The sequence below is a fragment of the Anolis carolinensis genome, chromosome 6 (assembly GCF_035594765.1).
Source record: "Anolis carolinensis isolate JA03-04 chromosome 6, rAnoCar3.1.pri, whole genome shotgun sequence".
In the NCBI taxonomy this organism is placed as follows: Eukaryota; Metazoa; Chordata; class Lepidosauria; order Squamata; family Dactyloidae; genus Anolis; species Anolis carolinensis.
The window spans coordinates 8,250,813-8,264,238 of record NC_085846.1 but is presented as its reverse complement, the minus strand read 5'-3'; the positions used below and the strand labels follow the sequence as shown (position 1 = coordinate 8,264,238).

At 41.8% G+C, this 13,426-nt stretch overlaps 1 protein-coding gene across 1 annotated transcript; it reads right to left on the bottom strand.

Moving 5' to 3' along the window:
• Positions 1–2,688: 2,688 nt before the first annotated feature.
• cebpe (CCAAT enhancer binding protein epsilon) lies at positions 2,689–13,386 on the bottom strand. The gene is made up of 2 exons (XM_003229016.4): positions 8,631–13,386; positions 2,689–4,179 (listed from the first exon to the last, which is right to left on the bottom strand). The coding sequence occupies exons 1-2, from the start codon at positions 9,054–9,056 to the stop codon at positions 3,877–3,879; spliced, it is 729 nt and encodes a 242-aa protein (XP_003229064.2). The 5' UTR covers positions 9,057–13,386; the 3' UTR covers positions 2,689–3,876.
• Positions 13,387–13,426: the final 40 nt, after the last annotated feature.

Sequence of the window (13,426 nt, the reverse complement as noted above, 5' to 3'; positions counted from 1 at the left end):
ACTTCTCTTTTTCCATACCATCAATGGGTCAGGTTTGCAAAATGACCTACATTTTTGGGAAGCTCCTGATAACGTGTGCAGGACAGACTTTTCCTCCTGCCGCAAATTGTAGTTCAATGCAAAGAAGTAGAGAGCTTCCATTTTTCCATGTGGTAGGACCCTTCTACACGGCCATATAATCCAGGTTATCAAAGCAGATAATCCACATCATCTGCTTTGAACTGGATTATATTAGTCAGCAGTGTTAAAGGGGCCATTGTGTCCATAATTTGATCTTTAAGTAGCCATTTCTTAAATATGATTCTGCCTCTAGGAAGAGAAATTTACTCCTGAAAAAGATATGGAGGAAAGGCATCTCCACTGAAGCTCTATCACCAATCTTTGTTTCCACAACAAGCCAATTTTTTCAAAATCCTATTTTCACAGGGATAGAAAGTGAGGTGAAATCTTCTGACCAGTGACACTGTCAGCAAAACAAAGACCACAGAGGCTTTAACCCTTCCCTATGTATCCTAAGCATAAATTCAACTTAAGAACAAACCTACAGAAACTATCTCGTTCGTAACCTGGAGATTGCCTGTATTTGGTTTTTCTTTTCATTATAAACCATTTTGATTCTCATATTGGGAGAAAAGCAGGGTGTAAACCAATCAAATATATAGGATATTTGGGTACCTCCTGTCCCCCATCCTGGGAGTGGTATTGCTAATACAAATGGTAATAAATTATTAACATTAGTTGCCCCGCCATCGTCAATATTTTGCAGTCACAACAGCTTCCCAACAGCAGGCCTTATGTGCATGAGAAAACCAATCCATTTTGTTTTGAAAAATAGGATTTCTATTTCTTCCAACTGTTCTGATTAATCAACTCCCATCCCAGTTTTCCCCTATGTCCTCAGCATTCTTCAGCTGCTACAAATTGAGTTCAAAGTACAAAACTAGCTTGTGCTCAGTTAAGTTATCAGGGCAGAAAGGAGAAGAGGCGCCAAAATGTTGTCCCTCTCAGTAAACTCCAGCAAAAGCAAACTGCTGGAGCATCTCCTCGCTTGTAAGTTTCTCCTGATTAATAACATCTGCCATTTTGAACACATCTGATGCTGTAAGACAATTACCTTCAAAGGGTCCTGGCTCAGGAGGGAAACCAGGCAGAAAAACTCAGTCTCGTGAGAGATGCAAAAAGCAAAGTTTATTTTCACCACAGCTGTGAGAAGGCAACAGCTGTACATACCCCAGAGGGCTGTACTATGCAAATGGCCATCACAAAAGCATGTTGCAGCAAACAAAGAATTTATACCTTTGGTTTATCTAAAATTAACCAATGGCTGAGGGTCTTCCTCACCTTCCACACCCACGGCATAAGTGATACCTGTGACCTCGCTTGTTGATTTCAAGCTAACTTTTGGTCTTGGAACTTTCTGGAGAAAGGTACCAGCTCACAGGAAGGGAGGGGCATATGCAGAGGCAAAGCTACATAGGCAAAAGTTTACTATTTTCTGGCTTATGGTCCCTTCAGTACTACAATGTTACTTGAATGTACAGGTCTCAGTATTCATCTGTGAAACGTTACACGGCCATGGCCATTGTGTGATGTAGGGGAAGAGTAGGTGTTAAACTGTAACCCTGTAATCTTTTGAAATAGTGACTCACTATTCCTGGATATGTCTATGCTAGACAATTTCCTCTTTTCTTTTGACGAAGAACAATATGAGTTCAGGGAGTCTGAAGGACTGAGAGACTTGTAATTTGCCCTATGTGCCCATGTTGGAAAACGATGTTACATTGCAGTTGGCACAGAGACACAGAAGCAAAGCTGAGTTGCCCAAATGGTATGTAGACGTGATGCACAAGTACAGCATTCTCATGCCGGTTTGTGTCATCTCTCTTGGGTTGCTTACCTGTAACCATGTTTCTTTGAGTGGTCACCTGTGAAATCCGCACGTATGGGTCTGCGGCGCCTGCACCGGAGACCCATATGTGCGCATTTCACAGAGACCACGAAGAAGAAGAGAGGAATTGTTTTTATTTATCTACTTAGACCTCCTCCACAGGATGCTTTCATCTATCATGTCCCCAGATCAATAGTCTTTGGATACATCTACAGTGTAGAGCAAGCATGGGCCAACTTGGGCCCTTCAGGTGTTTTGGACTTCAACTCCCACCATTCCTAACAGCCTCAGGCCCTTTCCTTTTGCCCCTCAGCCGCTTAAGGGGCCTGAGGCTGTTAGGAATGGTGGGAGTTGAAGTCCAAAACACCTGAAGGGCCCAAGTTGGTCCATGCCTGGTGTAGAGTGAATGAAGTTGGATACACTTTAACTGCCATAGCTCAATGCTATGGGATCCTGGGAGTTGTTGATAAGGTACTAGCCCTCTTTGTCAGAGAAAACTAAAGACCTTGTAAAACTACAACTCCCATGAGTCCATAGCACTGCCCCAGGGCAGATAAAATGGTATCAAACTGCAATCAAGGTAATTAACTCTAATTAACTCCCTCTCAAACACACTTGCCATTTTCGTCCATCTCTCCCTCCAAACCCAACACAAAAGCCATAGCGGTCCGGTGGTTTTGGCATTAATATGGGCCAGTAAACATGCAAAAAAACCAAAGCCTGGAAAGGTTAACCTTTGGGGATGACCATTTTAAGGACTCTAAAACCAGCATGGCCACTGGCCATAGTCTGGAGGGAGTCTGTGAGTTGTCATCCAAAAAGTGCTATTGTTGGTCTCTGATTCCTATTAGCTGCAAATAACATGGTCAATGATCAGGAAACATGGAAAACGTTGCCTTCTAAAATCTCACAGGGCACAGGTTCTTCTAATCTTTAAGGACTTCATCAGACAAAGCTGGGAGAAAGAGAGGAAAGTGCAGGAAATTGTCTTCTTTGTGTGTGGAATAGTCTTCTTTGCATGGCATTTAGTCTTTAAAGAAGACAGAGAATTTACGTACCCCATTCTCCTTACTCTCAATCGCTGAAGTACCAAAACCTACTAGGCACTAGAACAGTGGTTCTCAACATGTGGGTCCCCAGATGTTTTGGCCTTCAACTCTCAGAAAACCTAACAGCTGGTAAACTGGTTGGGATTTCTGGGAGTTGTAGGCCAAAACACCTGGGGACCCACAGGTTGAGAACCACTTCACTAGAACTAACTGTAGATGGCCAAAAAGAAAGGAAAACAAAGTTTAAAATCTAGCAAAAGCACAATTTTGAAAGCAAAAAAATGTGATATTCCTAAGGATTAAATTAATTTTAAAATATTACCATGCCAGGCTCATGAAGCAGGATTTTGGGGGAGAAATAATGCTTGGTAGGAGAACACCTACATAACTCCCTTTACTTCGCATCACTGAAGTTATTCAACACAGGCAAATTTGACTGATCCCATCCCACGTGTTTCTCTCGCTTTATCCTGTTTCCATGTACATTAGGAGCTCAGAAGACTGTTTCTAACCGGCTCCAGTTCACCCCATTTCCCTACACTTCAGAGACAATTTCAGATGAAGCAGCACAAGCAAGAAGTGGAAGTCTCTTTGAGTCATATAAAGTTGCTTTGCCAATGAAGTATTTTAGATAGAAGTGTGTGGAAACAGGGTGGGGGGATCTTGCATGTGATGAAGTCCTAAGAATTTATATCGAAAGTGGATTGCAAGGGCCAGGTGAACGTTTGGAGAGATTCACTACAAATCAACACAGTTTTTTCAATGGATGACCACCACAGGCTACATGTCACCAAAAGAGATCCTTTTATTTACATGCTCAAAGTCCCACGCCTTCTTGACCCCAAGCCCCACAGCTGCTGCCACCGACTCCCTCTCCAGCTTGCCTTGTGCTGCTCCCTCCCTGCCCTTCTCCCCACCACCTAGACCCCACGTCCAACTTCAGCTGCAGCCCCCAAGGCCTTTGATCAGCCCGGCGGCCTCGGGCACCTGTCGGAAAATGTCACGGAGGGTCTCCGTCTCCTGCATCAGCTGCTCCACCCGGCTGCGCAGCCTCTCGTTCTCACCCAGGAGCTCCACCATGCGCTGCTGCGTCTCCATCACCCGGCGCTTGGCCTTGTCACGGCTCTTCCGCACAGCGATGTTGTTGCGTTCCCGACGCAGGCGGTACTCCAGGCTGTCTTTATTCACCGACTTCTTCCCTTTCGGGGTGCCACAGGGTGGAGAGGGGCTGCAAGGTGGACCCTGTGACATGGAGAAGAGGAGGAGAAGGCCATGCACAGAGAGCAGCATTAGCTGAAGCAAAGAACGACAAGCAGTTCCCCAAACTATAAATCCCAGGTGCGAAGAGGCGATGTGTGAATTTGTGCAAATATGACAGGGAGGAATCCTTTTTGATCCCACCACTTGCTAATAGTTGTGAACAGTCTTTCAAATGTGGAGGGAAGATATGTTTGGATTATATATATATCAGGAGGATTTGGAAGGTAAGGAAGGATAACAAAACTGATGAACTTATATGGGTAAATATGGTAACTTATATAGGAAAGTATGGCAACTGCCACCAACATGAGGTAATGGCTTTCCCTCAGGCTCAGAGTGAAGCAAGGAGACTGATCTTTGTGAACAATAACAAAATTCAAGTTTATTTGTACATAAGCGTATGGTTCCAATACATAAATGTTTCAGGATCTTAAGTTACAATGCCATCTTGTTTGAATGGATATTTCTTAAATAACTTCTCTTCAAAGAACAGTAAATAAAACTCCCGGTCAACTTATATCCCCAGCCTTTCCCCTGAGTGACCATAAGCTGCCGTCTGCTTGTGACCAAGCTTCTATTTCCTAACTACCTAAAACTGTCCAAGAGCAGCGTCTCTTTTGCTGATTCCCCACAGCTCCTAACTTCCTTAGAAGTCTAACAGCAACTGTTTTTTTCAAAAGGCACAGGCTTTAACTGCCAACTAAGCCACGCCCCCTTCTCCTCCAGAGAGAGGTTACGTTGCCATGGCAACCCGCTGAACACAGCTGGCTTCCATGTGAGACCTGTCTTCATCAATACATAACTCCCCTTTTTTCCTTTTAATAAACAAATAAAATCATATCAATAATTCCCATTAACTCATAACATCCTTACACCAGGATTCCCTAAAAAGGAGCCATAACCATTCTATTGGTATTGAACTGTTCTGACTGCATGATGTGGACACTCTCACAGAGAGGAAGGGTGCAGAATGGATGCAGTTTGACAGCACTTCAACTGCCATTGATCAGTGCTAGGGAATCCTAGGATTGTGGTATGGTGGGGTACCAACACTCTTTGGCCAAGAAGGTTGCCAAATTATAGCTCTCAGTATTCCGTAGCATTGAGCCATAGCTATTTAAATTGTGTCAAACTACAGTAATTCCACAATGTAGATGCACCCAAAGGTACCATGCCTTATCTTCACTTAAAGTAAAGGTAAAGGTTTCCCCTGATGTTAAGTCCAGTCATGGATGAAGTTGGTGCTCATATCCATTTCTAGGCCGAAGAGCTGGCGTTGTCCATAGACATCATGCATGACTGCATGGAGCGCCGTTACCTTCCCGCCAGAGCAGTATCTATTGATCTACTCACATTTGCATGTTTTCGAACTGCTAGGTTGGCAGGAGCTGGGGCTAACAGTGGGCGTTCACTCCACTCCCGGGATTTGAACCTGGGACCTTTTGGTCTGCAAGTTCAACAGCTCAGCACTTTAACACACTATTCCACCAGGGGCCCTTCACGGCTAATGTAAAACCTGTCCTATAATTAGTCCTATAAGAAGAAACCAAATTTAATGCACCTACATAAACAACTTTAACTCATATTTAAGAAGTAATGGGGCTCTGTTTGTGAATTAATGTCCTTCTGCATGAAGTGTACAGTGAGCCAGTTGGACTAAAGCATCTTACTTTGTATCAGAGCTTGGGAAAGTTCCCCAACCACCTTTCTCAAGTTCTGCATTCTGTAATGAATTATCATGTGGTACCTAAGGTCTCTTCTTTTGAGCTCAGCAGTTTGGATCTCTTCTACTCCTGTTTTCTTTGTATAGATTATTATGATGTCAAAGCAAAGCCCAACCCTGCAATATCTCTTGTGTAATCGATTGATCTGTTTTTGTGTCTGTTGGAGGGAAGGATTTGCCTCAGTCCTGGAGAAATTGATTGATAGTAAGGTCTTCCTCCTCTTGTGGGAAGCTAAAGTGCATTAAAATACCTCTTGAGAAGTTCTTTGTTAGCCTCTTCCAGCCAGAAAGGGAGTTTCTAAGCCTTGCATAATGTGGAAGGTTACTGGTATACATGACACCAAAATGTGGAAGGTTATTGCTATACATGACACCAGCAGCAAGAATGATCTATCCTCAAAGATGAAAAGACTCAACAATTCTGAAACAAAATGATTTTTGCTTATGAAAATAAGTGAATTTGCAGAAATTGATAAACTTACTATGTTGATCAAGGGAAGATCTCTAACTAACTTTAAGAAAGACTGGGGCCCATTCATTGTATTCCTCCTGCAAAGATAGAGTAAAACCTCTCTCACTGGTTTTTGGGACTAGAAGGGTGTTATTATGTGGGAATTTAAAAAATAAACAGTGTTTTTCTAATACATTACAACTTGTACCCTTGGTTCACTTCTGACATGATAAATATTGTTTGTGTGTGTGTGTGTATTTGTGTGTTTGTGTGTATGCAATTGGTCTAGAATTAAGAGAATATAATTATCAGACATGATGTAAAGCCCTTAGATAATATAGATTGTATGTAGTTAATGTTTTATGATGTATAGCATATAGAGGTAGTAATAGGTTATCTTTAATTCTAGAAAAAGTATTTTAACTTTGTTTGTGTTTGTTTGTACATTGGTATATAGGTTTTGTATTAATTTGTCTAAAAATAATTTTAAAACATTCCATGAGTTTTACGTCATTCTCACCAATCCCAGACTTTTCCAGTGCAAACGTGTTGTCAATTGTAGCACAATCCCATTTTTCCATCTTTTTTTCTTGCAATACCTATAATGCTATAAATATTCAGAAATATAACTGCCTTAGCACCCATGCAATATTCCAATAAGCAGAGAAGGGTGTAATTAATACTGGTTAAATGTTGCTTTAGTTGGTCCTCGCAAAAACTAAGACTTTTCTCCTCTGTTTTGAGTTAGGCTTCTCACTCACTGTGTCCTACTGAAACCTTGAAATATCAGTTTTTTTGGATTGCAACTTCCAGATTTACTGAGCCAATATGGACAAAATAACATCTCCAAATTCTGGAAGTTTCTGGTCATATACGTGTAGGGTGGATGAGGACAGTTAAAGGACCATTGTGGTCCTAGTTTAAGATGGGATTGCTCACATTTAAGAAACACAAAATGATGCTGTAAGAATTGAATAAGTTGGGTCGAAATTAGAGGAGGCCAATTCTGAGAGGAGGGAATGAATTTGGAGATGTGGTAAATGTTATAAGGAGGAGCTGTCTCTCTTCTTTCAACCCCTTCCTAAAGCCTGACCTTTTCCACAAAACATTGGCCCAAACCCTGAGCTATCCCCTTACTTCAAACATGAGCATGCCAAATATAAAGCCAGTTTTCTTTAACTGGGACTCTCCATGGGCAACATAGACTGTCAATAGCAACATAAGCAGCCCACTTCTGGTTTTGAAAAAAATAATAATAATGTTGAATAATGCTGACCACAGACGGTATAAAAAAAGGATTGTGACTATTGGAGCTTCCAGGAGAGGGAACGAATTTTCAACTTTTCCCAGGCAGCAAAAAGCAGGTCTAGTTTGGTTGGATGAAGGGCTGAAAAGAGCCTTCAAGGGCCATATGTGGTCCTGAAGCCATATTTTAGTATATTGTAATTAAGATGGAGTACTTGCAACAGAATAAACCACATCTTCTTCCCATCTGCCCCGGTGTCCATTTCCTTCCCTTTCCCCTTTGTCTCTCCTGTGTTAGATTATAGTTGGCAAGTCCCTTAGGGCAGGGACCTCATTATATCCTGTGGAACATTGTGTGTATCTAGACCAGGCATGGGCAAACTTGGGCCCTCCAGGCGTTTTGGACTTCAACTCCCACCATTCCTAACAGCCTCAGGCCCCTTCCTTTTCCCCCTCAGCTGCTTAAGCGGCTGAGGGGGAAAAGGAAGGGGCCTGAGACTGTTAGGAATGGTGGGAGTTGAAGTCCAAAACACCCAGAGGGCCCAAGTATGCCCATGCCTGATATAGAGTCCCCAAGGGAAATTAACTCCTGAAAGAGTTATCATGAGGAAAAGATGTCTCCACTGAAGCTTTCTCACTAATCCTTGTTTCCACAATAAGACAAATTTTTCAAAATTATCACAGGGGTAGAAAGTGAGGTGAAATCTTCTGAACAAGGCACAGACAGCCAAACAAACACTATGGGGCGTTAACCCTTCCTTCCCTATGCGATCCAAAGCATTCATGTGTGTATATAGCTGGAGTTACACTTTAAAAAGTACCTATACCAACTTGAATACAAGAGAACCTATCTTGTTCATAACTTGGGGTTTGCCTATATATGCAAGCTGGGGGGGGGGGGGGCAGTATGGACTGAACCATAAATATGGATCAGGACTTCATGGTGTGTCATACATTCTAGATTAGCACAGCCTCCAAGGGCAATGGTGGCTGAGGAACATTTGATCTTCTTACCTTGAGCACTCTCAGAGTTTGTCCGGCACGCCCGCCTGGCTGTCCAAGGGCCACTTGGGCACAGTGGGCACCTGGGAAGTGCATGGCATTGTATGGGTGGCGTCCACCCACCCGTCCAGCTTCGCTTCCTCGCGGCTCCTCCTTGACAGCGACAGAACGTGGGTCTAAGGGTCCCAGGCCCTTACGCTCCCCTCCATAAGAGAGGAAAGGGTACGGCTCCATGGGGAAGTAGTTGGGAAATGGGGTGCCTTTGGGGCCTCTGTGCTGAGCCCCTTGCAGCAATTCTGAGAGCAGCTGTTCATCTCCGATGTATGAAGCCAATTCAGACTCACAAATTGGGCCCAGGTCGGAACCAGAGGGCCTAGCAGGAGGTACTTCCAGGGCTTGGTAATGCCGCTCGTTCTCAAAATATCCTCCTTGGGACATGGCACTGATCTGCAATTCCCAGTTCCTTGATGTTTTTCTTTCTCTCCTTGGACAACCACTGGCACTCACGTACTTGTTTAGTGCCGGTGTGTATTTTAACTCTCCTCTCCCAGGTTCTGTTTTTTAATCCTCTGTTTCTTCTTTTGTAGCACTTCAGGTTCACCTGATTTCGTTCTTACACTTCGTTTTGATCCTGATTTGTTCTCCTTTGTTTTTCTTGGTTGCTCGTTCTCTCAGATGAACGATTTCACTCGTCTTTTCTTTTTAAAAATTTCTGTCCCTTTCCCCCTTTTCTGCACCCTTTCTATCTTTCCTGCTTTCTCCTCTGTCTCCGTTTGAGCCTTGTTCCCTCTTTCTCTTCATCTTCTTCCTTCCCTCCTTTGCCTCCCTCCCCCTTCCTTCCTCTTTCTGAGGTGTACCTTGGCTCCTGCTTTTGGCATTTTTAGCCTAGTTCACCCAGGAAATGTCTTCATTCCTATTTCCACCCAGGATCCCAGTATGAAAAACTTATCGCTCAGCATAAACCATATCTTCTGTCCAACCGTAATTCAACATGTCTAAAACAGGGGGTGAGAACATGCAGCTCTTAAGATCTTTTTGGTCTACAGCTTCAGGCCACCATAGCCAAAGGTGAGAAATTATGGGCATGAAAATCATATAATTTTGGGGTTGGAAGACACCACTAGAGTCATCTAGTCCAGACCTCTGCCCTGCAGGAATATATAACTAAAGTTTTCCTGAAAGATGCCCATTCAACCTCTGTTTAAAGATCTTCAAAGATGAGACTCCACCACTCTCCAACACAAGTACCTTTTACAGTATAGTTTTGGGTGAATTTTTTTCTTGTAATTGGAAACCATTGGTTTGTGTTCTGGTCTCTTGAAGAGCAGGATTCAAACTTTCTCAATCTTCTATTGACTATTGTATCACTTCCAGTTTTTCAACCTAAAAGTGTCCTGCTCCCAAAGTTATTCCTTGGAAAACTTGGTTTCCACATCTTTGATCATGTTGGTCACCCTCCTCTAGATCCTATTCCCTGCAACTGCTAGAGAGGATGCTTAAAAGCACCTATAAAATCTTTTCTTCTCAAGAGCTGGGTCTAAAATATTTTGCCTGCGGAAGACCAGACAACCATCCTCATCCACGCTGGTGTATCAAGCTCAACTCTAGTTATTTTGCTCTCAGGGACAAAAACCTACAAATATTTGTCCTTCTCCATGGCGGTAAACATTACAATAAACTTTGAGGCCTTGAAAGGGCATTTTCTGAAGGGAAATATTTATTGGAACTGTACCTCCCAGAATCCCTTGGACATTTAGGAAATTTTAGCCCAGAAAAGCAATTTTTCTGAGCTGTGCCATCCCAGCTTTACTTCCTTAATCCTTGGGCCACGCAGGAACCAGAGTGAGGCTGATGGAATTAAAAAATGCAACCGAGTTCCTTGTATTGTCTTTTGGCACCAGCAGAGGATGCTCTGAAGCCAAACATATTACTGATGTATAGATTATAAGCAAGCAAGAATCAGAAATATTTGGAGAAGAGAAAAGAAGGGAACGCTTTGCTGTGTTTTTTTTTTTTTGTTCTGATAGTGGAAAGGCAGTTGAAGGGCTTAAAATCTTCTCAGTAAAGGCCAAGACTATCTCCTTACACTTGATTTGTGAATTAAGTCATAGACATCCGCTTAGAGAGTGGTGAATCCACATTGTTTTTTAGTCTGGACTTTAAAGGAGCTATCCAGAGTGCTGAACCTATTTGGGGCATTGAGCTCAACACCTTACGTAGGTCAGCCAACACCAACATCCACTCATATCTTGTCAATTGACTAAAACGGAGAATGAAGGCCAATAGACAACCTGTGTCAGGATGATCTGCCATTCTGATTTTCACTGTGTTTATTACTGCACTTTTTCCAGAAATCTCAAATACAGTGTTCCCTCACTACTTCACGGTTCACTTTTCACAGTTTTTCAATAAACTCTAAAAAACTATTATAAATCATAAATCTCCAACGGGAGAGAAGGAGCCCAAGCGGCAATGGGAGGAGAAGGAGGCTATTTATCAACACACAATTGATAAAGACTTAAAATAGTGTATAACTGCTAAAATAATGTATAAATATTAAAATAAATATAGTGTTCCTACCTTCACTTATTGCGGGTGGTCCTGGAACCTAACCCCCACGATAAGTGAGGGAACACTGTATAGTACTTCTCTCCTCAGTCTCACAAAAAGCCTGGCAGGTAAGTTTAGGGTAATCAATGGTCACTGGCCCAAGGGAACATGAGGTTAAGATGGGATTTGAACCTTTTTCTTTTCAACTCCACACACAATCTTACCCCTCTTTTCAGATGAAGGCCCAATTCTATTTCAGAAAAGATCTCCATAATTCCAGTGGTGGGTCAAGCAAAAGGACAGGAGAAGCATATTTTAGATTAATGCTTTTCCAGCAAATTACTTTCAGCTGAGAAAGAAGCCTGAATAGATGATGGGAATCAACCAAACGTCAATATCCCATGAAAGGAATGTTCCCACTGGGGAACTACTGAGGGTCATTCTCAACCCCAGGCCTTGCGGTTTCCTACACTTACTCTAGCCAGTTCCACAAAGACTGGTCTCTCCATTTTTAGGGCTTTCAATCCTGTAGGTGTGGATATGGATCTTGCCGGTCTAAATTCTTCCTTTGATGGCCAAGAGCCCTTACAAACCAGACAGCACAACTGCTAGAAGTCCTCCCACAATGACTTCCTAATGTACCATTTGTGGGCCTTAGTTTTGTGCTGGCTATTAAAAACACCATGCCCCTTGTCATCAAATAGGACCTTTGCTCCATCTTCTCCTCCTTCTAATACTTTTATGAGAATCTAAGTTTTGGAGTGGTTTTTGGCAAGACTGTAATTTTAATTATATAGCTTACAAAAGTATGCATCCCACTTTCTTGTGAGAAAAGAATGGTTTCATTATAGTTGTCATCTCAGGAAGACATCTGGTTATTCCAAGTAGTGAAATCTCAAATATGTGAGGATTTCAAACTAAATGAAAAAGCGATTCAAAGGTAAATGAGATTGAATGTAAAGTGATGCATTTAAAGTCAAAGAATCTACTGATGGATTCTTAACTAACCAGACAATTTGAAAATAACATGCTTCAAGCAGCAACAAGACTTGAAACATGTTACTTTTTCTCCTAATAAGAGCATAACAATGACACCTTTGTTTGCATCTCAATACAAATGTGTTCCGGATTTTAGTATAAATATAAAACTGTTCCACAAAATGTTATTTTAAAGTAATTTGGGGCACTTGAAGCTATTTTAATCATTTGGATATCTTACAGGTTTTTTAAAAAGTTAGTAACATATCATTCCCCAAACAGGAACTAATTTTAACACATTAATGAATGTTTAACAAGCCATATCCATTAACCATATTCAAGCTTTACACACAATTTTTTCGCATTATAGAATCTGGGTTTATGTAAAATTAAAATAATAATAATGAGTGTGGCCTTTAAGCCGGAAAACTTCAATCTTTACTGGAATGCCTGACGCCCTTAGTATACAACACATTCTCTAAACTATTTGTTGAAGTATTTCTACCCTTATGTCCTAGATTTCCTTAGAAACTTATATGACTGTTATTTCATTTTTTTCTCTCGCAATTGCAATATGGTGTGCAATTGGAGGTGTGTGCACTTTGTGGTACTATAGCTTATCCTGATGGGGGTGGCTTCTACCTGCAGAACCAGTCTGACAAACTTTCCCCCTTCACTTCTGCCATGCTTTTTACCCTGAAGTGTTTTTGAATTCTGTGCCTAAAGCTTTGGAAACGTCTGATGCATTGTTATATCTAACCTGTAAGTGAAAAAGATACATTCCATGTACTCTATGATCAGGAAAGAAACTGAAAATAAGACAACCTGTGCCATAATGGCTGTAGTGTGTATATCAGTCTGAAGACTGGCTGCACTTAGAATGTTTTTGGCTGTTCCTGTTTCCATCATACCTCACCAGTAGCCAAAGTAGCTACTACTGAAGGAAACAACAGATGTTTATGAAATCTAGAGGAACACCTATTCCCTTCCTGCTATCGTTTTCTTACATTCTTAAAGGTCAAAGGCAAACTGGTCCATTCACAATATGTTAATTTTCATATCCCACCTACTGCTATCAGAATACTGGGATTAATACATAACACCAGCATTTTCTCAGTGGACACAATGGCTGTTGTTCCTGTGTAAGTTAATATCAAGAAAAAAACATAACAAACTCTTGCTGCTATTTTCTAGACATTTGTTGACAGGGAGGATTTGTGATTTTGAAAAACTGCACGCGGTAATGTATGACAGTTTCCATAAAAGCAGTAGTGCAATTT